This window comes from Sturnira hondurensis, unplaced genomic scaffold (assembly GCF_014824575.4).
Source record: "Sturnira hondurensis isolate 20B ecotype Veracruz unplaced genomic scaffold, ASM1482457v3 Scaffold0004068, whole genome shotgun sequence".
NCBI lineage: Eukaryota > Metazoa > Chordata > Mammalia > Chiroptera > Phyllostomidae > Sturnira > Sturnira hondurensis.
This window is the reverse complement of record NW_028076699.1, coordinates 247,956-275,703: the sequence shown is the minus strand read 5'-3', so window position 1 is coordinate 275,703 and position 27,748 is coordinate 247,956. Positions and strand designations below refer to the sequence as shown.

The following is a 27,748-nucleotide window of genomic DNA, read 5'->3' as shown; positions in this document are numbered from 1 at the left end:
AGTTCAAGGGTGATGGATACTGGTAGGTGTGGGAGTCAGGGCGGCCCTGTTGGTGGAGCTGAAGATGTAGAGGAGAGGCAGCCACCAGGCATAGGGAAAGGGGTGAGGGAGACATACTCTGGTTTTGTGCTTCCTTCAACTGTTAGATCTCCGGGCTGACCTTGGCCGACTGGGCATCTGAGAGCAGCAGTCTGCAGGAGCAGCCCCATGATGCTGAGCGGAGCTGGGGACTTGGTGAAAGCCAGGAGCCCGAGGGCTCTGACAGGCTCAGTCCCAGACCTGACTACTATGATAACCGACAGAGAAAGTTTGAAAGAGTCCTACTTCCCCCTGCTGCTGGGCCTCTGAATAATAGCAGAGGTTCACAGATTGCTGTGCCTGGGAAGGTAGAATTTGGAAAAAGCATTGGAGAAACCCAGAAAGTTATCAGAATGAAAGAAGCCTTTCTGGGGCCCCTAGATCCTCTCTTCTGGAGGGGTCTGCCTGCTGAGCCGCCAGTGCCTCAGTGTCTGGGGATCTGTGACTGGAAAAGACACTCCCAGCCCATCTTTCACCTACAGAATTCAGCATAGACCCATCTCCATAGTAAACCACCTCAACCCCCTGCAGGTGAGCTCAGTTGTCCCTGTGTCTCTTCCTATCACATTCCAGTCTCTGCATTGAAATGCTCCAGGTATTGCTCTCTCCGTCCCTCCAGACAGTGAGCATCCAGGACAGGAACCTGTCGTCTTTACCTGTGCATCCCCGAGCGCTCTTAATTTCACTGTCTGCTCTGTGCTGGCAACTGTGGGGGGATCTAGGCTGCTGGGCACGTGCATATGGCAGTGCCAGCTTCCAGCAGCTTTTACAATAAAAGGAGAGGCAGAGGATGTACGACTTTTTAAAATTACTGGCATCTTGTGTGCTAGGGATGTTGAAGGGTATGTGAGAACCTTGAACAGGGAGACCCTGTCTTCCCTAGAGGAGAGAGGGAGCCTTCCCGGGAAGTAGCAGTAGAGTTAGGAATAAATGGGAGTTTAGCTGAGCAGAGAGGTTGGGGAGTGACACTTCAGGCAAAGAGGAGAGCAAAGGCAAAGGTCTTGAAGTGGGAAAGAGCACTGAGTGCTGGAGATGGAGAGCACGGGTGGCATTGCATGGAGCTGAGGAGCTCGGTGGGAGCTGTTCTCTCCGGTGTCGCAGCCTCTGTCTTTCCAGAGCACCTTTCACATCCTGCCTTTGTCACAGGTGGGGTTGTTTGCGTGATTCTGGCTCCCACTTCACACCTGCGTATATTTTTCTGTGTGGAAGGTATCTGTTCACTATTTGCGTAAATGACAGACAGTTCTAGGCTCTAACAGTCCCTTTAGATTTCTTATCACATTGGTAACTTTGCTTGCCCAGCAAGGATCAAGGAATACAGTCTATATGGAGAAGAGGCCTGAGGTTGTACCGTTTATGGGAAACTCTCTGCCCCCCGGCATTGTTTTCCAGAAGCTCACGGTCCACCACCCTGCCATTGCCATGCTAGTTCTGTAGTAAGTAGCAGTAAGAATGGTGACTTAGAGGGGCCAGCAATTTTCAGTCATCAAACCATGCTGTCACCAACTTTGAGATTGAAATGTGATGTATTAAACCAGCTTCCACTCAGGTCTGCTGCTTACTAGCAGTGTGACCTTGGACAGGCCATTCAACCTTTGCGCGTGCCTTTGTTTCTCCACTGATGTGTGTGGCATTCATATCATCAACCCGACAAGATTAATATAAAATGAGACTGTACAAATATGCCGTACAGCCTGGTATTGATTGAGCACAAATCACTGATTGCTGCTGCCTTTATTATTCTAATTTCATTTACTATTATTATTACTATTATTAAAACAGGTTTCCTAGTTTTCCCAAGGCCAGCCAGTGTCCTCCTTTGGTTTCTACTTGAGACGGGAGTACATGTGGAACGCTTGCTTTCTCAATGTTGTTTGGCTATAAAAAAAGAGTGTTTTATGCTTGTTTTTAGCTATCCTTTAAAAAAAATTTTTAAAGAGGATTTTGTTTTTGCTTTCTCACAGGAGTGATTGGAACAGATGTGAGGGGGCACGGCCTCGCCTGTGAGGGACAGCCAGTGACGTCACGGTTGGCTGTCATCTGTGGAACATCTTCTTGTCACATGGGGGTGAGTCTGCCAAGCTGGTGGGGTGGAGGGCAGCCCAGAGGAGATCGGAGCTGCTGGCGCTTTTGCTCCCTCACGCCTTCCCTTCCTGCCACCCGTGCTTTGTCTCACTGGAAGCCCAGCTCCCTCTTCAACAGCCTTGAGTAGATTTGCCAGGTCTTTTTTCTGGGGGCCAAGTTCTTAAAAGTGTGAAAAAGGTTGAGTCTGCCTTTAACACCACTCTGTCCAGAGAGCTGAGGAGGAGTGAGGGGTGAAATTGGATCCAACGACAGCAGCGCCTCGCTCCCAGACTGATCTTTCCTAATGGGTAGCCGAGTCTTCTCCGCACGGGGTGTCTGTTTTCCTTGGCCGCTGAGCTCCCTCTCAATCAATATAAATCTATCTTTCTGGGAGCAGCCTGATGATCTATAGAATTAGGCTGCATATCATGACTTCAAAAGAACACTGATAAGCAATTTTCACTTTGTTAATTTTTCTCCATGAATTAGTGGAAAGGCTTTCTCCAAGATTACAGTTAAAATTTAGTGCTTGCACTAAAATTTATATCTTTTTTAAATGCATGAGTCTGAAAGCATTCCATTTCGATAAGTACCCATTTCTACCATATTTTTATTTAAAAGTCATTACTCTGTTAAACTTAGATGGACGACTCCTTGGATTTTTCCCAGATGGGCAAAAGAGTGGGGAGAGCGGGGGAGGAAGAGGATGGCAAGTGGGGGAGGAGCAGGGAGAAGAGCATGGGTTATGGTGGGATGCAGTCCAGGGCAGAAGCTCTGAACTATGAAAGGAATCGTGGGCGATGAGAAACTGTTTAATGACAGAGACTCCATGAGACCTTTTTCTTTGTGAAATATTTTGGTCGCGTACATACTGACACATTTATTTATTTACTGATACCCTACTCTTGTGTCTAGGACTTTGCTAAACTTCGGGGCTAAAAGGATGATGACACAGGGTCTCTTATTGATGAGATAGAATTGTACCAGGCATTACAAGGCAAGGCCCTAATATATATAGATTCAGATGAACTTGTGACACCGAGCATGTGTTACATGCCAGGCACTAGGCAAGGTGCCCTCACCTGAGGCTTCCCATTTCACAGAGATGGTGGAGCCAACCTGATTGGCTTCCAAGCCCAGTTCTTCCACTTCCTGAGTGTGGGCCCTTGGGCAAGGCACTGAACCCCTGTGGGCCTCTGATTCTTTCCCTGCAAAATGTGGCGAGTTGCAGGAAGTGCCTCGCAATATTGGGAGGGTGAATGGGGTTACGTGTGATTGGCAAAAGCGAACGCTTCACAAGGGTTAGCCTGTGATCACTAGCACTCATGTTGTTGTGCAGAGAGGAGGCAGTGACTGTTCTGCCTGGGCAGGGTCCAGGGCTAGGGACATCTTCTTGAGGGCACATTTGTGTTATGCTGGACTTCAAGGGCATAGATTTCCTTGACCTCTGCCCACCACAAAAAGAAAAAAGAGTTTTCCTTTTATTTGTTTCTCTGGGCAAAGTTGTAAATGGATCTTCTTTAACCGAGTTTAAGAACCCCAGCCTCTCTTTCCCCTGAGCAGCCCTGTTGTAAAGAAAGCCTGGCTGTCACTGAAGGGCGAGATCTACAGAGGCCTGAGGCTGCCTCAAGCGGGCGTGCCCACCAGGGGCAGCCAGCCCTTCTTTTCCTTGACCGGAGTCTGTACTTGCTAGCTTGTCTTCACTGAACACAGACTTGAGCCTGTTTAAATCACCCACCACTTTCAGTGGGACATGTCTAATCTGGTTTCTCCCGTGAAGTCTGAATTTCAGGCATTTTACCCTACTCAATTTAGATTTCTGAGCAGAATCCAATCTAAATGATTATGAGTGATTCTGTGCCATACCCATTTCTCGTCTTCTTGTCTCTTAGTTGGGACAATACTTTTTCTAAATTATTCATTTTACAAATTAGGTAACTCAAGCATAGAAAAGCCCAGGAATTTCCCTGGCTGGTGTGGCTCAGTTGGTTGGGCATCATACTGCAAAGTGAAATGTTACCAGTTCCATTCCCTGTCAGGGCACATGCCTGGGTTGCAGACCTGGTCCCCAGTTGGGGCATATGCAAGAGGCAACTGATTGATATTTCTCTTTTTTTAAGATTTTATTTATTTATATTTAGAGGAAGGAGAGAGGGAGAGAAATATCAATGTATGATTGCCTCTGGTGAGTCCCCTAATGGGAACTGGGCCCTAACTGGGAATCGAACCACGATCGTCTGGTTCGCAGGCCCGCGCTCAATCCACTGAGCTATACCAGCCAGGGCCTGATCAATATTTCTTTCCCTCTCTTTCTCCTTCCCTCCCTTTCTCTCTGAATAAATAAATAAAATCTTTTTAAAAAATTAAAAGCTGTAGTTTTCCTAGGGCCACAAAGCTATAGGCTGGAGGTGAGAACTCAGATGTAGCTCCAACTGATTCCCAAGTGCATCCTCCGAGATGCCTGACTGTGCTGTGCAAGATGCTAATGTGCCGTAGATGAATGGAGACAGCATGGGCTTCGGAGCCCATGTTCACCGTGATGTGGGTTTGAACATCTATCTGCTCATGCACTTTTTGAGCCCCGTGAGCCACAGTGAGGTACTTCTCTGAGCCTCAGATTTTTCATCGGCTACTTTGGGAGTGATGGTGCTAGTCTCACAGGGTTGCCGGACGACATGAATTATATACATACATACCTAGTACATCATAGATAGTCAGAAATGATGGGATTCTTATCGCACTTTATGAGTGATATAAAAGGCTCACACAAAGCAACTGTTTGGGTTTTGCTGAATTTGATGGGCAGCTGCAGTTGGTTGCAATGAATGAGGGCCATAAAATGCCAGCTTATTATGGTCGTGTTATGCTGGAAATAAAGTCCCCACCCCCTCCCTGCTTTATACTTAGGAGTGGGAAGGGACCTTCTGGGCCAAGGGGATTAATCATCAGCTTTAATGTTATGTGGTGAGGGCGAGACTGTGGTCATGCTGGCATCAGAAAGCGCCTTTGATCTCTCTCAGGTGCTGGGCGCCCAGCGAGCCAGCAACAATAACACCTTTGTGAGGTCTGGGAGAGGTGCAGGTCTGAGGAAACACTCCCAGGGAAACTCAAGGACCCCCTTTGTTGTGGTTCTGGCAAATAAAACCACCAACTGTCAGGAAAAATTCACCAAACAGAACACAGGGAACTGAGGGGTCTGTGGGCTTTTGAAAAAAGTGGTTTTCAACCCGGTCTGAGAATTCTCTTTCTTCTTTTCTGCGCACTGCTGATGTTTCTAATTCAGTAGAAACAAAACCCACAGGAACATTTTGTGCCATACAGGTCGCCTCTTTCTAGATCACCAGAATGAATGAGTGAGTGAATGAATGAGTGTTCAAGTAAGCGAATACTGGTAAATATTTCGAAGCTCCCTACTTCGCAAGGCCCCTGTTATTTCCAGGAATCCGCAGAATAAGCCTGAGGTTGAACATAACACTTACTAATCAGGCCTTTGATATTTTAGAAGATGTCAGTGTGGGCTGCACATTTATCTTTCTTGTAGATGATTTAATTAACAACAGAAAAAAATACTCTTTTTTTTTAACTCCATGAAAGCAGAGCAGCTTGTTCAAACTTAATTACTACCAAGTTACCAAAACCCAAGATAATACACAGCCGGGGTTAGCCAGAGGTTGAAAGATCACGGGGTCAGGTAGAGCTGCTCCATGCCATTGCACCAGCACCCCTTTCTTGAGCTGTCAAGTCAGGTTGCACCTTGGCAACTTGTCTTCCTGTTAGCATCTCCATGGGGAGCAACCTGGGGGAGGGGGTGGGAGAAGTATTGTAGAGGTAAAGTTTGCATGGAACAATAGCTGGTGAGAGCCAGGAATTACATCTGCATCTGAATTGCTCAGAACTGACATTTCCCCAAAGTCTTAGATGAATGTAGAGGGACTGTTCTCTGTCACTTGGTGGGCGTGGAATCTCAAGGACGTAGCTCCTGTCTGGTCCCCACCACTTACCGTGTGCATTTAGGTATAACATACGTCATTTTCATTTGTGCCTCAGTTTCTTCCTATTGCGGGCAATAGTATTTACCTAAAAAGCTGGGGATTACATGAAATAAACTTTGTAAACAGCTTGGCGCTGTACCTAGCAAAATAGATCTAATATGGTGCTATTACTAAAAATGACTCATTAAGGCTAGCATACTCCATGTGGTGATGGATTGGAATTAGGCACATCAGGATGAACTCATGTTTAGCTTTATTTAGATAAAGATGGATACATATGGAGACACTTATAGACATATGTAGCTGTGCAGGTTAGTAAACATATTCCTGGCCCTGACAACTGAGAGGGCCTAGAAGTAAGGACACCCCAGCAGCTGGTTGTTACAAGCACACTTGGGGCCCGCATCCTGGCTTCTAATACTGTTCCCTAATAAAAAGGACCTTGGAGAAATGGTGGATTCCAGAACTGGAGCAGGAAATAGACAAGATGAACCTGGAGCATCTTACATCCCAGAAAGTGAGGAATTGCTTAAAAAAGAAAATGGTGACAGAGTACCAGGAGCCCACTGAGAGAGCTCCCAGGGGCAAGAACTGGAACAATTTGGGCAGCAAAATAAAGTAGTGTTGGATCATAACCCAAAATAAGTCATAAACAAATGATTGAATAAATGAATCAATGAAGAGAAGAGACAAATATCCCTATGCAGAAGAATTCCAAGTAATTTATGCAGCGATTCCCCCTGAAGGAGGTGGAGCATAGCTTCCCACTCCTTCAGTGTGAGCTGTACACAGTGACTTCCTTCCAAAGAGAACATCGTGGAAAGGGGGGTGGGGTAGTAATTTCACAGTGGAGAAATCTGATAACTGTGACCTTTGCCAGGTGATCAAGGTCAATGTCAACAGTGGCAAGTCCTGTTGATAATAAGTACTGTTGATGTGGTGTGATGAGAATGGTACTTTTTGTTTGTTATCTTCACCCCCAAACCTATAGCCACAGTCTAGTCATAAGAAAAGCATCAGAGAAATCCCATTAGAGGAGGGTTCTACTAAATACCTGACCAGCACTGCTCCGTACTGTCAAGGTCATCAAAACACAGATAAAGTCTGAGGAATTCATCACAACCAAGAGGAGCCTGAAGAGATGTGACAACTAAGTGGATTGTAGTATTCTAGATGGGATCCTAGAACAGAAAAAGCACATTAGGTAAAAATGAAAGAAATCTGAATAAAATAAGGCCTTTAGTTAGTGATGATGTATTAGTGTCTCTCTTTAACTATGACATGTGTCCATACTGTAAGATATTAATGGTAGGAGAAACTGAATGTGGGGTGTATGGGAGTTCTATACTATCTTTACAATTCTTCCATAATCCAAAACTATTCTAAAATTAAGGTGTTTTTTTTTAAATCATTCATTTTATCAATGTCTCATTAAGAAACATTTCTTGTATTTCCCTGGCTAAGAGTTAAGGGAATTAAGATAAATAAAGTGAAGTATCTTCCCTAAGAAGGACAGACAGAAAGGAGACAATAGTGATACAAACTGGTAATGACTAAAGTAAGTGCGTGCCTGGAGTGTGGTGGGAATCTGGATGGAGAAGGTCCCACTCAGGTCTTCAGTAGACAAGAAAGTTTTCCTAGAGGGTGTGTTTGCAGGATCATGGTTTCTTCACTCCCGCCAGGGTGCAGTTCCTGCCAGCTCAATTTCAGGCACTAGGCCCTGTCCTAAGTCTCCACTTGGTTTTTCTCTTCTGTGTCCACACCACCAGGCAGCTGACTTCCTCTGTGGCCTGACTGGGATGTAGGCATGTGCAGGCCCATTGGAAGAACACCGCAGGAGCAGAGAACAGCCGTATGCCTTGAGCTGGTGAGTTTCTGTTAGGATACCACAGCCGAGAAGAAAGTGGGCAAGTGGAAGCAGTTTCTCTGCCTTGGTCTCTTTAGGTGGCATTGGTAGAGGTCACTAGGAGAGGAGGGGAGGGAAGGCAGTCCACACTGTGCAGTAGGACCACCATTACACCGACCAAGAACTGGGGTACAGTGCACGAAGCACCCTGGTCCTTATTCATTCACCAGGACCTGCTGATGTCACTCCTCTGGGAACCAGCATCTTCAGGAGACTCTCCATACTCAGGCTGGCTCTGGGCCTGCACCACAGACACCGAAAAGAGATGATATCGTAGGTATTGGTTTGGTGAGGACAGGGTTGATGCTGTTCAGTATGCAATAGGAGGCAGTTCGTGCATTAAAGAAACTCAGGGTGATGCCTGCCCAAGCATTTGAGTCAGGACAGTTCTGCACTGCTGGATGGAGGACGTTCATCATCTCTGGCCCAGCCTCAGTCAGTATGAGGAGATGGGGATAGTGATAGTTACTACCATGCTGGCACTGGGCTAAGTCCTTTATATCAGCTCAACAAGCCTGTGAGGCGGGGCATCACTACTACTGTCCCCTTTTCACAAGTGAGGAAACTGAGGCAAAGAGTAATTAATTGTCTCACCCCATGTGCAGGATGAGAATGCTTGTTTGAGCTCTCTAGAGGACTGACCCCCAAATCCTTGCTCTCCCCTTTCAGTGAAATAGCTTCTCGCAAAGACTCAGAGCAGAGGGACAGCAGACTCAGTTAAAATATGAGCAGATGTTGACACAGACATCTCACCAAAGAAAAGATGTGAATGGCCAATAAGCACCTGAGAGTGTCCTCAACATCATAATCGTTGGGGAAATGCAAATGAAAACCATCATGAGAGAATGACTGCAGCTGTGGCAGGGACGTGGGGAACTGGAACTCTCGCCTGCTGGACTGTGCAATGGTGCAGCCACTCTGGAAAATAGTTAAGCAATTTCTTACGAAGTCCAGGTACCCATACTGTGTGATCCAGCCATTCCACTCATAAAAACACATGTCCTCACGAAGACTTGTACAGCATGTTCAAGCTCTATTTGTACTAGGCAAACAGGAAACGACCCAGATATCTACCAACAGTGAAAGGATAAACTAACTGTAGGTACAACATTATAATGGACTATTACTAAGCAATAAAAGGAAACAAACTGTTAATACAAGATGCAATACAGATTAATTGCAGAATCATTATGCCAAGTAGTAGAAGCCAACCCAAAGGGGAAAAATAACCTATGTAATACTATTTATTTAAAATTCTAGGAAATGCAAATTGATATATAATGAGAGAAAGCTGATCAGCGGTTGCCTGTGGTGGGGGCGCGGGCGAGTGGGGGCCAGGGGGGTGATTACAAAGGGGCACATGGGAACTTTGGGAGGTGGAGGCATGTTATCTTGATTGTGGTAATGTTTTCACTGATAAGTACCTTGTCAAAACTTACCGACTCTGGTGTTTTAAATATGTGCAGCTTAATGCTGACTCTGGATCAATAAAGCCTTTTTAAGAATAGAAAAGGATACTAGAGAAAAACAATAATAATAGAATCTGTCATCACTTACATAATGCTCACTGTATTCCCAACACTATTCTAAATACATCCATAAAAAATATTTAGTCCTCATTTAGAATACGGCATATAGTAGGTGCTCATGAAGTACGGGCTTTCACTCTTAACCTTTTAACCCAAATTAATTGTGTAGCTACCGTGACATATTTCATTGTTCTACTCGCTGCCCCCTAGCTACTATTTTTGTTTTCATGGTACTGACTTGCATTCCTGAAGAAGCTGAGTTGCCTGGTGGCTCCACGTCTCCTGTGCCTCCTCTCAGCCGACCTGTCCGTTTTAGAGCTAGGTGCACAGCACGTGCTTAGTGACTTCGGGCCGTTCCACTTCCCCCCTCCCTCTGCCCCGCCCTGCAGAGAAATGTGCAAGTGCACCTGGATTTCCCGTAGTCTCTTCTCACTGCTGCCCCGTCCACTGGGGTTGTCTTTCATCATCAGTCTGTGCTGAGCAGGGCCTAAGTGATGTGGAACCCCCGTGTCTGAGGTACTGCCGGTCTGTTCCCCACTCACAGCTTACCAGGATATCTGGGAGGTCCATTTGGCCCCTCTGAGAAGTAAGATTTTCACTGAACAGTTTAACTTGAACGGGTCCTGGAAGACACAAACCTGACACGTCTGCTCTCCCTTCTTTCCTCCAACACAGCGACCTCTCCAAAGCTTCCCATTCTCACCCACCATCCCATCCCACCGCCCTGTGCCCTGGGAGAAGAACATGACCCCTCATCCCAGCAGCTCCTCAGCGTGCTCCTTGGCTTAGTGGTCTCCCTTCTTTGGGGGAAAAAGAGCTCGGGAGCACTAGTCTGTAGGCCATAACCTCCAAAAAGCACCGTGGCACACTTTCAGAGTTGCGTTCTCTGGGTGATGACTCCAGCTTCTTCACACCACCAGAGAAGAAAGTTCTCCAAAGCACAGGGTGTGCCCTGGGCCTGGTGTGCTGTATTTCACCCAGGCCCATGTTGGAGGAACAAAGGATGCTTGCCATCATAACTTAAAAGGGAAATGCAAATGCAGACCACAGTAAGATCCATTACACACTTATTAGAGTGGCTGGCATTGCAGCGAGGCTGTGGGGAACTGGACCTCTCCCACACTGCTGGTGGGGATATGAAATGCCTCAGCCACTTTGGAAAATAGTTAAGCAGTTTCTTACAAAGGCACACCTACTGTGTGATCCAGCCATTCCATTCCTCTTAAAGCTGGGCAGTACTGTGCAGTCCCATGTTTCTGGAATCCCACCAGGAACATGGCAAAGTCAGGTGAAACAAGGCCTCTCAGAAGGTCAGAAACCAGAGCCTCTGGAGAACATATGTCAACTGGCCTGAGCCCAGCTTTCCACAAAAAAAAAAAGGCAGCTTGCCTGGGAGAATGGTAAAAAAAGCAGAGCGGAAAAGTAAAATTAGCAGCAGTGACAATGATGACTAATATTTACTGCGGGCTTATTGTGGGCTAAGAAATTTGAATATATTATTTTACTTAATACTCATAATAACCTTACGCAGTTATCAGAATTATCCTCCCATTTTATAGGGACTAAAACTTGAGTGCTGATCCAAGGTCGTCCAGCTAGTAAGTCCTAGAGGTAGTTTTCCAACTCGGGCTGTTGGATTTCAGAGCTTATCCTCTCAGCTCTTGGCGTAACTATGAGATGGGGGATGGGCTGGCCACGTGGGCCGAGATCTGTGGGAGTTGGGGCGAAGTGATTACAAGGCGGGTCTTTCCTGAGGCCACCTGAGGACTGTGAAGCTAGGGCCCGGTTGCAAGGAGACCACAATGCTCTTGTTTCCCCTCTTCCCAGCCTTTCAAATCACTGCCTTTCAAGAGGCCAGCAGTCTAATGATAACAATAAAAATAAACAGCATCACTTGTCACCACTGTCCCTTGGGAGAAGCGCATGTATGAGACTCCTTATTTAATCTTCTCTTTTTCCCTGCTGCTCTGTGGTTCAGTGAATTGGGCAATTTGAAGACACGCGGCCGACTTCCCAACTCATGAAGATGTTTGTGTATTCTTTTGGAAGAGCATGAGATGAAAACCGCATTGATTTTTCTTTTCCTATTTACCACTCATCTGCCGTGTGGGTGACCCCGATAGTGTGACAGCTGGGGGCAACCTAGCAGTTATGAAAGTGTGCTTTTCCAGTGGTTCAATGTGGACAGAAAAGATGCTGAAGACAGCTGTTATGGACCCTCACTAACGACCAAGTACCGTGCCAAGGGCCTCAACACACATCAGCCCATCTGTTCTACGTACGTTTGGTTCAGAGGTTTCAGAAGTTTCGCTTTCTTTCTTTTCTCTTATTTTTTCATTCCCTTCTCCCGTTCTCCTTGTATGCTCTAAGGCACTCTGTTCATATGTTAATTAAATTTCATGTCTATTATGCCCCAGAGCCATTAGAGAAGTTTAGGGTAGTTTGTATTCTTCTACTTAACCAGTTGTAAAGAACCAGGAGACATAACATCTAAAAGACCAAAGATCTCAGGAGAATCCGTAAGACATTTTTTGAGCTATCAGTGCTGAGGATTGAGGTTGGATTTTCCTAATGAATATTCAGTGGCCCCCTACTGCCAGTAGAAAAAACGAGTTGAAATGCGGAAAATGAATGGATATTTTGGCCACGGTTTTATAGATTTGGGATTGTATTTAATTTAAAAAAATGGAAATCTTAAGTCTTAAAGAGATGAAAGTAACTATAGTGCTATGATGTGTTTTTAATATAAAATAATATTTTTAAAAATTTATTTATTTTTGCTTAATCCCCTCCCCCTTTCACCCAGCCCTATAATAACCCTCCTCCACCCGAACAGCTGTCAGTCTGTTCGCTACCTATGGATCTGCTTCTATTTTGTTTGTTAGTTTATTAAGTTTATTAAATTCCACATGCGAGTGAAATCATATGGTGCTTACCTTTCTCTGACTGGCTTACTTCACTTAGCATAGAGCTCTCCAGGTCTGTCCATGCTGTTATAAAAAGTCATATTGTTATCTTTTTCACAGCTGAGTAGTATTCCATTGTGTATATATACTACACCTTTTTTATCCACTCGTCTACCGATGGGCACATCAGCTGCTTCCAAATATTGGTGATTGTCACTAACGCCACGATGAGCATAGGGGTGCATATGGTCTTCCTCCAAGTTCGAGTTTAGATGTCAGCTTCGTGATGCCTTCCCCTGCCCTTCCCCCACCACGCTCACTTACTGGACCCTTGTAGCTGTTTACGTACAGCTCCAGTGCAGCCCTGACGCTTCTCTGTCTTCCCCGTAAGCCCAAGCTCACGGAGCGACATCTCCTTCAGACTCTGTCTCCAGGGCAAATAGGAGGTGCTCCACACATAGTTTATAATCAAGTTCACCCAAAGAGATATGCTAACAGAGAGCAAATCATTTGTATTGGCAGTGAGGTAGGTAGTAAATGCCAAGTCACAAGTTCAGGGACGTAAAATTTGGATCAAAAATGTATATTCAAAAAGGAAAAGATTACTTAGGTTTCTGCATGGTGTGCAACGAAGAGGAATTTGTTGGAGGCAACATTTCAGGGATAAGCAAGGGAGATGTTATACTTAATAATGATGATACCTAGTGTGTATTAAATACTTAGCATACGCCAGTTTCTGTGCCAGGCAGTCTGTGTATAATATTTCTAATCCTCACAACAAATATGAGAGATCAAGGCAGAGAAAAATGTAGTAGCCATGTTTTAAATGAGAATAAAGGGAAATATGAATAAATTAGGATTAAACTAAAGTTAAATATCATTAGAGGATAGCAGCCTAAAAGGGCCCGAGTGAGTACATTTCTCATCCCCGGGACAATGGGACTGGAGTCGCAGGGATGACAGCGGCAGGGCAGCCCGGTCTGGCCAGGCTTCTGTCTTTTATAGCCTTTCCTTGAAAATCGTAACGTGGTACCTGAAGAATATCTTGTTATCCTACCCAGTACTGCGTTCAGCTTTGAGCTCTGCTTTTGGAAAAGGCTGCTGGAACCGGGAAGGAACCACACAACACACAGTTATGGTGTTTAAGAGAAAGCGGGCCCCACGAGCAAAGCTTGGGATGTTAAGAGAGATGGGGCAGCTCTGACAGTTTAAGGGAAACCTCAGGGGTTGGCTTTATTTTCTTGTTTTTGAAAGTTTTTGTGACCATACATGACTAACTCTTTCTTGGTGCTTTTGAGTTCATAAACTGCCTTGTGGAATTTGATACTCAGAATAACCAAGTGAGGCAGCCAGAGCAAACCCCAGAGAACCTTTCAGCTGCATCCACAGTCGGTTCCCCCTCATTTACTCAAATCGAAGGATCCTGCAGCTGGGGAAAGTCTGGTTTGTCACAGGAAGGGCTCCTGAGTCGGTCACTAGTCCCCACTGTGGCTGCAGAGTCCCCACTGAGGTGCAGCACGTGGTTCTCAGTTAACACACATCAAATGTACCTGGGGGGCTCCTTAAAATTGTAATTCCTCGGGTCTTCCTCCCACAGGGTCTGATTCAATAAGTCTTGCCGGGGAGGAGTATAAATGAACCTGTAATTTTACCACGTGCCCAAGTGCTTCTAATCAGTGACTTTCAGAGAAGTGGCTTTAAGCTCTTTCGGAGTAGCAATTATATATCTTTCCATCACTGTTTCCTCAGTGCCTAGCAGAGCGCCTTGTACAAACAAGGAACTCTAAATTTATACTTGATGAAAGTAAGAGTAAAATAAGTAAATGTAAAATCAGTGTGAAATGCAGTAAATCAAGTTGGACAGTTAGTCAGTCATGCCATGCTGGTCTGGGGCACACCAGGAGGTCCCTTGAATCTCCATCCTTTTCAAAGAAGTCTGTCTTGCAGATTTGGGTTCAGACACACTGAGAAGCTGGGACTTGGGTAGAGTGCCTCGTAGACTTTGCCGACAATTAGAGATTGCAGAATGCTTATTTTCTCATGAAAAGCAAGATGAAGGGACACAGTGAGAAACGCTGTGTGCAGCTCTGTGCAGACAAACCCAGAAACCGAAGCACAGACACACCAGGATGCAACCGGAAACCACAAAGGCCTCAGATCTTTCAGTGTGAATAGGAAGTCAGAGGTTACTTTTGAACCCGTGGCGCCCTGCGGAGCCCAACTGCAGTGTTTAATCCAGCCCTCCTCCCAGCCCTTCCTTGAGCCTGGGCACAGATGAAAGATGATGCCACCTGGGTAAAAGCATTTTAAAGTGTTGTTCTGATCAGGGCTTGGAGCAAGCTTCTTTTGTTTGTGAATAATTTGGGGCACAGGTGCAGATTGGACTTGAAAGCACTAATTGGTCTCCCCGGTTTTTCCTTGCAGTGATATCTGAAACCTCTGTCTTCCCCTACAGAGTCATCTTAATCCACAGATGTTTTGCAGAGTGTTTGCCACTGACAGTCATCTTTCATGTGCCCCGTCTGTGGACCTTCAGGTCTAGGTGCATAGTAGTGGAACATTGGTGGACACTTAATATGTACTGTTTGTTGGATTGACATCCGTAATCTCACTCAGCTACTGCCATAGCATTGAAAACTAATAAGTAGCACACAGATGATCATCACTATTTTGAGATAAGGATAATATAGTATGTTAGAAAAGACATAGGTTTTGAAGTCAGATAGACCTGTGTTCACATCCAAAAAACGTAACCTTTCTTAGCCAGAATCCCTTCTTTTATTCAGCCAATTGTTTTTGGCTGAATAAAAGCACATACACATAGCAACTACTAAGTGCCAGGAACTAGAGAGAAAATGGCGAGCCAGAGTAGACACACACCTTATTTAGTGTCTAGTGGAGCAGGTGGATATTAAGCAAGCAGTCACAAAATACGGGTCATTACAGACCTTATCAAGTGCTTTATGTTTATACCCTGCTGGTGAGAGAATAAATTGGTGCAGTCACTTTGGGAAACAGCCAAGCATTCTCTGATAAGTTTGAATACACAAATTGAAATGTATGTACCCTGCACTCCATCAATTCCATTCCTAGGTAAAAACCGGGAGAAACTATGGAACTTGTGTACCTATGTGTACCCAGAGACAGTGCAAGAGTTTTCATTGCATTATTTTCCATGGTCACCCCAAATTTTAATCAACCCAAATTTCAATCAATAACAGAATGAATAACTAAACTGTATTGTATTTCTAAGGGGCATACATGCTTCAAGTGAAGGAAGTACAGCAACATAGAACAACATAGATGAAGCCAACAATTTTAAGTGAGAGAAACAGGATATTAAAAAATAAAATTATTTTATTCATATAAAATGCAAAAAGAGGCAAAATGTGTTATTTATTTAAAATAGTTCATTGTTTATGCTATTACAGTTGTCCCAGTGTTTCCCTCTTTGCCCCATTCCCTCATGCAGTCCCCACGCTGCTGTCCATGTCCGTGGGTCATGCGTATATGGACTTTAGCTGATCCCTTCACCTTCTTTCACCCAGTCTTCAGCCCCCCTCCCCCAGATGGCTCTTGGTCTGTTCCATGTTTCTCTGCCTCTGGTTCTATTTTGAAGAGACAATACATTTTAGAAATGCATAAGTAGGCACGAAACTTAGAAGGACAAGTAAAGAAATAATTGCTGCAAATATCAAGGCATGAGTTAATAACATGGCTGGGGGTGCTGGTTGCTGAGGAAGAAAGATGCCTTCCAGAAGCACTTTGGGGAGCTGGTATTGACCAGTGAAGGGTGCATGAGTACTTATTATCTGTCTTTCAAATGTACGTGTACATGTTAGACGCTCTTCTGTAGGTATGATGCACAGGTGATGTGAAGTAGAGGAACAATGTGAGCATAAAGCCAAGTGAAACTGTAAGAGTTTGGGGGGTTGGTTTCTGTACCCAGTGATGTGCAAGCTGAGATACTTCATGCAGGTAACTAAACAGTGTGACAGAGAGAAGCTCGGGTCTGTGAGGTGGTGGTTTAGAGGAAAGTGGCCCCGGAAGAGAGTACAGCAGGACAATGGGGGGGACGCGGCAGAGTCAGAGTGGGGCGGGAGGGAGGAGTGACACAGGTTGAGGCTGGAGAGGCAAAAATGGGCCGAACATGCTGAGTTTGTAAGCCTTATAAAGAATTTGGTCTTTTATCTTAAACTGAATAGTTTTTAGCACAGTGGGTAGCAACTGGATTTGCAAAGGATCAAAATAAATGTGGTTCGGAGAACACTTTGAAGAGAGACAGAGTGTACGTACGGTAGGAGACCCGGGAGGAGATGGAGGGTCTGGGTGAGAGACAAAATCATGGGTACTTGTCTTGCATTACAGTGGGCGAGATTGAGAGAAGTGGTCGTATGTATCTGGAAGGTGTTAGGAAGGTAACATCAATGGCACTTTTGGCAGTGAAAATGCCAAGGTTGCAGAGTGGGAGCATCCTAAATGTCTTACCTGATCTTCCCCCATCAGCTGCTGCCCAGCGAGCAGAGAAGTCTGGAGAGAGGGCAGCAGGTCTCGGGCGTTCCTTGGACAGACTAGACTTACAGGAGAGAAAGTTTTGGGCTGACACCATCAATGATGTTTATATACAAAAATTAAATGTTTTGCTTTTGGATCTTATCAGAGATCTCTGCAAGAAGTAGCCATTGTGAACACAATATTACTTTTGTCATAGTTTTGCTGAAAATGCCTAATCTGAGTTTAATCATGAGTAAGTGTCAGAAACCCAAATCAAGAAATATTTTTCAAAGTAACTTGTCTCTACAAGTTAGAGAAACATCTTTTTTTCTTTTACTATAAAGGACATTTCGTGAACAATTGAGGACATTTGAATAAGGTCTATAGATTAAATAGTAAAATTGTGTCAGTGTTTACTTCCTGATATAATTGTCATATGGTTAGAAGAGAATATTATTTTTTATAATACCTACTGAAGTATTTAGGAGTGAATGGGCATTATATCTGCAATTTACTCTCACATGGTTCAGAGAAAAATTTACACGTGTTTTCTGTATGTATGTGTGTGTATTTGAGGGTATACGCATATGTATATATGGATAGAATGCTTATGCAAAACATTGGGAGAATTAGGTGAAGGGCATTTAGAATTTTTTGTACTATTTTTGCAACTTTTCTGTAAGTCTAAAGTTATTTTTTAATAAAAAATTTAAATATATAAAAGAGTAATAGCCACCACGTGAAGGTCATACCTTTATTTGCTATAATCATGCTGATGAATTAATGGGTAACTCATTGTACCCCATAAAGTCCCACTGGAGAACTTATTTTAGAATTCGTATATTTGGAAAAAGGAAGTTTCATTGGAACCTGGTATAATCTTTCCAGGAATAAAAGCTGTATAATCATGCAGTTTTTCTGACCCTGGAAGCCAGGAAGGTTAGAGTGGAAATTTAACACTCAAGTTGAATATTGAGCCTCTGTTTGTCATATTCTCATTCTTCTTTTCATTAGTCTCACAAAACATATTCTACTTATGTGTTACCATAGTGTGTGTGTGTGTGTTGGGAAGGGGTATATAAAATATTTTAAACCCTTTGTATTAGTTTCCTATGGCTACTGTAACATATTACTACAAACTCAATGGCTTAATATAGTACACATTTATTTTGTCAAAGTTGTGAGCCCATAAGTCCAGAATCAGTTTCACTAAGCCGAGGTCAAATGTCAGCAAGGCCTTACTTCCCCCTGGAGGGTCCAGGGAAGAATCTGTTCCTTGCCTCTTTCAACTTCTGATGGCTGCCAGCCTGCCTTGGCTTGTGGCCTCATCACTTTAATCTTGGCCTCCGTAGTCACATTGCCTTGTCTTCATCTGTAGCCAATTTCCTTCTGGTCTTTCTTGTAAGGACACATGGCTGCATTTAGAGCCCACCTGGATAATCCAGGATTATCTCCCCATCTCAGGATCCCTAATTTAATCACATCTGCAAAACTTTTTTTTTCTTGCCATATAAGGTAACATTCACAGGGATTTGGAAATGGGTATGTTTTCAAGGACCAGTACTCAGCCTACCAAACCCTTTGTGAAAAGAAGTGACATGTAAATAAAAACAAAGTTTATTAGTTTATTTCTATACTATAATCCATGTATAGTAATGGAGCACAGATTAAAGCGAAGGAATTAAATTTCTGTACAGTGACTTTTTATTGTTTTATGAATTGTATCTAGTTTTCTATTATATTTTTATTTGGTTATTTCTAGAGTAGATAAATACATTTATTTTTTATTTTTTATTTTTAAAAGATTTTATTTATTTATCTTTAGAGGGGAAGGAAAGGAGAGAAGGAAAGAATATCAAGGTATGGTTGCCTCTCATGCGTTCTCTTGCTGGGAACTGGCCTGCAACCCAGGCATGTGTCCTGACTGGGAATTGAACCATGATCCTTCGGTTCACAGGCCTGAGCTCAATCCCCTGAGCAACACCAGCCAGGGCAAAATATATTTATTTTTTTAAATGATTTTATATTCACTAAGCTTGGTAAATGGTCTTATTTATTAAGTTTTAAAATGTGCCCATGTTGCATACTCTCCACACACATGAGTCTTTTATAGTCATTTTTAAACTGTAGAGCTAGGTAATCTAATGCAGTGGTCTCCAACCTTTTGGACACCAGGGACCGGTTTCAGAGAGCAGTGGGGAGGTGGGAGAGGAGGCAGAGCTCAAGCAGTGATGCTACTGAAGCTTTGCTCACTCCCATGCTGCTTGCCTCTGGCCGTGTGGCCTGGTTCCTAACAGGCCACAGATGGGTACTGATCCCTGGCCTGGGAGTTGGGGATCCCTGACCTAATGTGGTTTGAATGGTCAGGGAAGGTGTCTGTAAGGCAGTGAGTTTGGACTGTGATACTCTGGTTGGAAAAGAGAGTGGTCCAAGCAGAGGGGACAGTATGAGCAATATCTATACAATTACAGCACCTGCAAAATTTTGTCTTCCCCCCTTCTTTATACCTTTGTTATCAGTGGTAATTTTTGTCTGGTTGTGTTTGTCAGGACCTTCAGTATTATGTTGAACAGTTAGGATAATAAAAACCAATTCCATGTGGTTTCTGATATTAGAAGGAATGTGTCTAAAATTTGTTTCTGGGCATGTTACTTGCTGGAGAGTTTCAATATACGAGGTCTGTCTGGAAAAAGTCCAGCTATTGTTAATATAACAAGAACAGTTTGCACAGCATCAGTGTAACTTGGCAGCAAAGGAGAGTGGACTGGAATGCACATGCGTGAACAATGACAACTTCACTGTACTAGTCAGTGGGGGCTGTTGATACCACTGAGTGAGCATGTGTACTGTGTGGCCATCACATTCAAAATGACTGAGCATGTAGAGCAACGAATCTACATCAGATTTTGCAGTAAGCTTAAACATTCCTCTGTGGAAACTATTTGGATGATTCAGAAAGCCGTATCTATGGGTAGCTGGTGATTGGCAGCTTCATCACAGTAGTATGCCTGTTCATGCATCATGTCTTGTGTAGAGTTTTTTGGAAAAACATCAAATCATCCAGGTGACTCAGCCCCACTACAGCCCAGACTTGGTGCTCTGTGACTCCTGGCTTTTCCCAAATCACCTTTGAAAGGGAAGAGATTTCAGACCATTGATGACATTCAGGAAAATATGAAGGGGTAGCTGATGGCGATTGAGAGAACTGTGTCAGGTCCCAAGATGCCTACTTTGAAGGGAACTGTATAGGCATCCTTATCCTATGCAATGTTTCTTGTATTTTTTTGAATTTTATTTTAATTGTTGTTCAAGTACAGTTTTCTGTCTTTTACTCTCATCCCAGCCCACCCACCCATCCCTCCCCACCTCCCTCCCTTTTTCTTGTATCTTGTTCCATAAATATCTCTGTTTTTCATATTACATGTCTGGATACCTTCTGGACAGACCATATATATATATATATATATATATATATATATATATATATATATATGAGGAAATGACCTTCATAGCATGCATACAGGGGAGATGATCAGTAGGCTGTGTTTGGATAACTGTTAAGAATTATTTTATTGGGAGACTTCCACCAAGATGAAGGCATAGGTGGAAACACTGTGCCATCTCCCACAACCAAGTTTGCATACAACAAAGGTTTAGTAAACAAAGACGCAGCCAAAGAACAGAAAATTGAACTATATGGAAGTCCGACAACAACGAACCATTTAACTGGACTGGTAAGAGGGGCGGAGCCAGCAGCGGAGCAGGGTCAGGCAAGAAGGATCCCCTGACCCCAGGCGCCCAGGTAGCCGGGGTAGCATCGGGTGGACCCAGTAAGGGTGCAAGGTGGCAGGCTGACCGCGGTCACACATTCACGTTCAGTAAGACAGACCTCGCAGGCCCCAGTGGCAGAAAGCAGCAGAGGGGACCGCCATTGCCCCTCTTGGACCCGCCCCCACGTACAGCATCGCAACCCAGCAACTGAGTTGCCCCGCCCTGGTGAACACCTAGGGCTCCGCTCCTCATATGTAATAGGCGTGAGCAGTCCAAAATATGGCTCAAGAAGAACTCAAAGCCCCAGAGCCGATAACTCTAAGCGACAAAGAAATAGCGAATCTCTCAGATGCACAGTTCAAAATACTGGTGATCAGGATGCTCACAGAACTGGTTGATTTTAGTCACAAATTAGAGGAACAGATGAAGACTAAACTAATTGAAATGAAGGGAAAGGCACAGGAAACCAACAGTGATGGAAAGGAAACTGGGACTCAAATCAAGGGAGTGGACCAGAAGGAAGGAAGAAATGACCAAACAGAAAAATGTGAAGTAACAAGAATTCAAAAAAATGAGGAGAGGCTTAGGAACCTCCAGGACATCTTTAAACGTTCCAACATCCGGATTATAGGGGTACCAGAAGGGGGAAAGAAACAGCCACGAGTGGAAAACTTATTTGAACAAATAATAAAGGAGAACTTCCCCAGTCTGGCAAAGGAAATAGACTTCCAGGAAATCCAGGAAGCTCAGAGAGTCCCAAAGAAGTTGGACCCAAGAAGGAACACACCAAGGCACATCATAATTACATTAGCCAAGACTAAAATGAAGGAGAGAATCCTAGAAGCAGCAAGGGATAAGGGGACAGTCACCTACAAAGGAGTACCCATCAGACTGTCAGCGGATTTCTCAAAAGAGACCTTACAGGCAAGAAGGGGCTGGAAAGAAGTATTCCAAGTCATGAAATCCAAAGACCTACAGCCAAGATTGCTTTATCCAGCAAAACTTTCATTTAGAATGGAAGGACAGATAAAGTGCTTCTCAGATAAGGTCAAGTTCAAGGAGTTCATCATCACCAAGCCCTTATTATATGAAATGCTAAAGGGACTTATATAAGAAAAAGAAGATGAAAAATATGAACAGTGAAAGGACAGCAAACACACAGTTATTAACAACCACACCTAAAACAAAAGCAAAGCAAGAGGACAGCTAGATCAGGAGCGGAACCATAGAAATGAAGAACACATGGAGGGTTAGCAACAGGGGAGTGGGAGGAGGAGAAGTGGGGAGAAGATACAGAAAATAAGTAGCATAGATGGTAGGTAGAAAATAGATAGCGGGAGGGCAAGAATAGTAGGGGAAATAGAATCTAAAGAACTTGAGAAATGTGGTCATAAACTATAGGGGGGGAATTGTTGGGGAGGGGGTGTGCAGGATGGGGGGGAATGAAGGGGGGAATAGAATGACTGTAATGGTATAATCAATAAAATATATTAAAAAAATTATTTTATTGGACAGTCCCATTCCGTAACCACAGTGCTCTCCCCTCGCTCGACCTTCCTGAGGGCAGTGACCATTGTACCCCTGGTGTCTGGGACAGTGCTGGGAACTTAGGCATTCAGTATTTTAAGTGAATGAATGAATGGATGGATGACACCTAATAAATATTTATTGAATGCATGAAAATTAGAAAATTATTGTTTAAGTTGAGCCAAAAAATCTAGCTACTGTCCATGCTCCTAATAAAATGAATTGAGTTCATGGCATTGTTATTCTTACATCCTCCAAGCACCTTGTGCAGCCAGCTGGTCACTTGACATATGAAGGAGTGAATGAATGAGTCAGTCACAGAACATTCTGCCACTGGCTATTAGATTTTGCTCCTAAAGATTCATATTTATTTGAACTGAAGCCAGGTGGTTAAGGATGATTTAATCAGGACCAAAAAAAAAAAAATACTCTCCTTAATGGAATAATTGCTTATTTCATTTTCTGCTTAAAGTTGCCCATTCATCTCATGCCACTGTCTTTCAGTTTATGTATGTTGTCCATGAAGTATTGAAAGTGATTATTCTGAAGTTAGACCAAAGTAATCATAAAGAATTGTCTCAGCCCTGGCTGGGGTAGCTCAAAGGATTGAGTGCCAGCCTGCAAACCAAAGGGTCACTGGTTCGAATCCCAGTCAGGGCACAGGCCTGGGTTGTGGGCCAGGTCCCCAGTAGGAGCTATGTGAGAGGCAACCACACGATGATATTTCTCTCCCTTTCTTTCTCCCTCCTTTACCCTCTCTCTAAAAATAAAGAAATACAAATCTTAAAAAAAAAGAATTTTCTCAGTATGACTACAAGGTCAAAATTCCAGTATCATATTGGAGAGGTGTTGGACAGAGTGGCAGACTTGAAGGTTACATCAAAAAAGACAGTTGAAAGCCTGAGTAAGGACATATGCAGATGTATTGGTGGATAACTGAGGGAACTTGGTTATAATAAAATGGGCAGTTAGGTAAGAATGTCGTAGTAGTTTTAAATACCTTAATGGTAGTTGTAACCCTATATGTATTTCCTATTTGAAAGAGATTTCATTTAATATTAGTTAAAAAAATACTCAGTATTAGAACATCCAAGGTCCAGAAATTAACCACTTTTTCCTGACTTGGGACTTTGCCCAAAAGCCTTTGATGACTCCCTATTGCTAGAAAGCACAGGTTAATTTTTGTAGCCCTGGCCAGCTCTGTCTGCCTTCTCTCCCACCCTATACACTCTCTGCTCTGGGTATGTGTAACACCATCTTACAACAGGGGGTTTTGCTTTCCTGGGACTTTTGGAAGACACCAGACCACCTTTGGGGGGCTTGCTAAATGATTATAAAACTAGTGTTGAAAGCCACCTAAGTATATAAAACAGAAGTGGAAAAAGTTGAAGATAAGGACTAGGCTAAGGTTGACTATTGTACCTGGCATAGTAAAGCAAAAAGTGAGTGCTGCTTTGGGAACGGGCTGTGTGTCCACTAAGGAAAAGGCAACGGTGTGTGTGGGCACAGCACCAGGGAGCCAGCTGGGTACATCTTAAATGGGGGCCCATCCGAAAGAGTTGATGGGAAGAGCAATTGGGTTTTACACCTGAAGACCAGGAATGAAAAGGAGTCCTGAACAGACCAGTGGGGAGAAGGGGAGAAGGGAAGATGGGGTTGGGGGAGAGATTTGAGTATATACTGCTTGTAGGATGATGGGGAAGCCCCAGTGAGAGTGAGGTTGTGGTAGCGAATTACCATGTTATGAGAGAGTCCATTTGGACATGCTCCTTCCCACCACCCCCACTGTCCCAACTCTGGATATATCAGAGACAGATCACAACCCTGTCAGTCAAGAAAGGCCTTCAGCGGGACCCCACCAGACCCCACATGGAGTGGCAGCCCAAGAATGGCAGTGGAGGAGAAGGTGGAACAAAGAAAGAGAGAAGCAACGTAGCTCACCCCCTCTCTCTGGGTATGCTTGTAAGCCTGAAATAACCTGTAGCTGTAAGAAGGAGAGAATTTTAATTTGATGAGATGGGAGTTTAGAACATTGCAAAAGCGTATACAGATCTAATGCTTGAAGGTAGACCAAGAACTTTTTATTATTTGAGACTATGTGTAGGCATGCTATGGACCCACCTAAAATTTCATTCCAAAACAAAGAACAGTTCAGGAACAAATATAGCAAGGAGTAGAGAAGCGGATAAAGCTGTTTTCTCCCTGTACACCCATTAATTGTATAGGTCCTTCAATAAACTAGGACACAAGGCTCTGGCCAAAGTACCCTCCCCCTCTGCATGGAGAAATCTCTATCTACTTAATTATGTAAGACTACAATGTGCTCTAATAGCTCTCTTCTAAAGAACTGGGAGGATGGAGGGAGAAAAAAACTCTCTTGACTCCCCACTCCTGTTCCCTATTTACCCGCTCAATATTACTTTTCTGCCCTCAGCTGTCACTTTTCTCCTTGTTCACAGCACTCTAGCTGCAGTCATTATTTGCTGTTTCTGTAGGATGGGAATCACCTCCTGCCACAGGGCCTTTGCACTTGCTGGCAGTGCTCTGCCTGTATCATTCCTAACTGCATGCTTTACTCCCACACTCTCTTACAGTCCCTACTTCATGTAACCTCATCATTTGGGTCCACCCAGACCACCCAATGTTAAAATAACAACTCTCACCTTCCCCACACTACTTCTATATTCTGCTTTAATTTCTGAATAGCATTACCACAGCCCACATACTGCATATTTGAATATTCATGTATTTTGATCACCCCACTCTCCACCAGACTGTCAGTTCTGTGAAGGAGGAGCTTAGTCTTTTCATGACTGTGTCCCTAGTCCCTTGGGAAAGTACCCTGAATGTAGTAGACACTCACAAATACTTGAATGAAAGAATGTTTCCTAACTAGCTTCAGCCTTTCTAGCTGCTGTTTCTTCAGGTGAGACAGATGCTCTTTACCTCCTTCCTCATTCCCCAGCCCCAGCTGAGCCTCTGAAGTCCTGCATCCTTTGGGACTCCATTCCTATACTGCCTTCTCTGTGCTGCTGCTCTACGCAGATTGAACCACTGTCCCCAGAACCCTTCATGATATTCCCCTTTAATCAGCTACATGCTCTTAACCACCTACATTGTACTGCCTCTCAGACTTCTTTCTTGATTTCCGGGTTTGAGAGATGACTGTCTCAGTGACCTCAGGTCCTTCTCATGTAGAATGGCACAGTAGTTGTCTCTGAACGCCATATAATGGTGTAAATCCTAAATCTAGAATGTTCAATCCCTCAGTCCCACCAGATGTACTTTCCCTTCTTTTGTTCTTGGTTCCTGCTCTTTCTCCTTCATCCTAAAACGTGTCAAGCCTATGTTATGTGTCAGTTGTTTTCTTTGAGCTTCTTTTACTTACTGGTGAAGGGAAAAGCCTGTCCACCAGTGAGTGGCCTCCCTGTGACCAGGGAAGAGGAGGGTCCTTTCTCTTGTGAGGCCTGTGTAGCTGTTGGACATCCCTGACCATTTATATGGTAATGCTCAGTGGTGGTGGCAATAATGACTTGAGTAGACTTTTCATGTAACTTATGTTAGGAGGAAGTGGCGCTGGGCTCTTGAACACATGAAGTGGCTTTATGTGGTCCCTGAAATGGTTCTGGAGATGAGGCACCTTAGCTTCGTGCCCCCTACTAAGGTCCCGTTAGGTTTGGGGCAGAGAAGATGCTAATATTTCAGGATAAAACTTGGAGAAGTTAAAAATTTACAGATGAAGAGTAAATGCGTTTTCTCACTTTTTTTTTTTTTTTACTTTCTCCCTAGTTTTATTTCCTGGGACCATTTGCATGAGGAAGGATTTCCCTAGATTCCCCCAGGTGAAAAACTCTTCATTAGGCAAAATAGGATCTGGAGACCAAATTGTCTTAAGCTTCTGTTGGTTGAGATACACTTAATAGTGTATCTTCAGTGGCTTGTTTATAAGCTGTGTTCACCAGCTTAAATAGTCCTCTTCTCTAAAGCATGGCCTAAGACTCTGTCCATGACCCCAGGCAAAAATAATCTCACCTTCCTTTGTGTTACTGCAGCATTTCACTCATGTCTATTGCTGCAAACACTCTATTTTAGAAAAATGTACTAAATGTGTGTCTCTGCCACTGTACTTTGAGCTCCCAAGAGCTGCGAGGTTGTCTTATTTATCTCTATACACCCAAGGCCTGGCATGTAACACATAAAATAGAAGTTGAAAGAATGTATTAAGCTATAGTCTACCCAGTCAAATTAATAGAGTTGATGGACATTTGTTGACTATAACTGCCTGTGTGCCAGGTAATTTGAAATATTTGGGGTTCTTTATTCCTTATAGTGACCCTGAAAAGCATTGTTAACCCTGCATTACAGGTGAAAGTGTAAGTGATTAATATAGTCACATAGTAAGTAGCAGACCTATTGTGTTGGCCAAAAAGGTCTGTATGTTTTTTTCCATAAAATAAAAGACACATTTTTAATATTCACCAATAACTTTATTGATTAGGATATTTTGAGTATTTCAGCTCCCTCTCCCATAGTATAAAGTTGATTGTTTTAAATTACTGTCTCAATTTTATTGCTGTCAATTTCATCTGGTCTACCGACTGTGCGCGGAGCATTATCCGGTGAGAAATCTCCAGCACGAGCTTCACAAAGCACTTTCGACACATTCCATTGGTTACAGCACCTTCTCCACACACTGCACAAATCTTTTTTTGTGTTTCAGTTGCATTCTTACCTTTCTTGAAATAATACAGAATAATATGCTGAAAATGTTGCCTATTTTCTTCCATCTTCAGTATTAAAATGGCTACAGAAAAATTAATCAATTTTGATAAGCCTTTTTTAAATGCACACTGCTATGACAGCTGCCACAATACAATCTAACAAAATTGTTTCAAATGAAGTTAAAGGCAACTAAGTGCTACTAGAGCCATCGTATGGAAAAACAAACACACTTTTGGCCAATAGCTTTGATTAGGTCACCTGAAGTCAAATTCTGTGTTCCTCCTCCTTTATTAGAGCTTAAAAACCTTACAGGCACCCATTTACAGTATTTAGCTACCAATCTGTATACCAACATAAAAATAATTATGTATCTGTGATCATCCCAGAAGGAATTTTTATAATAATCCAGTTAAGCACTCTCATTTACAGATGGCAAAACTTAGTCCTAGAGAGTTTGAGGTCTTGGCCAGTACGTCTCCTCCCAGTTTGAACCCTGTTATTCTTTTCCTTGCCGTTGCTCCCACAGTAATCGTGTGTAAGCCTTTAGCAAATCTGCCCATCCTCTGGGCGCATGTCCTGTGTGGCCTTTTTGAAGCCCGGGCGGCACTGTTCTTTTCCCGCCCTGCAGGAGAACCATGGCTTCCTTTCCCTCGGCCTGCAGCGCCTTTCCCTCCGTGTCTCCTGTCTGTCCCCGGCTTAGACTCCAGATGTCCGCTCAGGCCTCATCTCTTCCCGGATGCGTTCAGAGTAGTTAGGTGG

At 43.7% G+C, this 27,748-nt stretch overlaps 1 protein-coding gene across 13 annotated transcripts in view; it reads left to right on the top strand.

Annotated features, from left to right (window-relative positions):
• FGGY (FGGY carbohydrate kinase domain containing) overlaps positions 1-27,748 on the top strand; it is a 399,534-nt gene that overhangs the window by 223,031 nt on the left and 148,755 nt on the right. For all 13 annotated transcript variants that reach the window (XM_037043133.1, XM_037043139.1, XM_037043138.1 and 10 more), the window contains one exon: positions 2,043-2,146. In XM_037043133.1, coding sequence (XP_036899028.1) covers positions 2,043-2,146 — 104 coding nt within the window. The remainder of the gene's footprint in view (positions 1-2,042; positions 2,147-27,748) is intronic.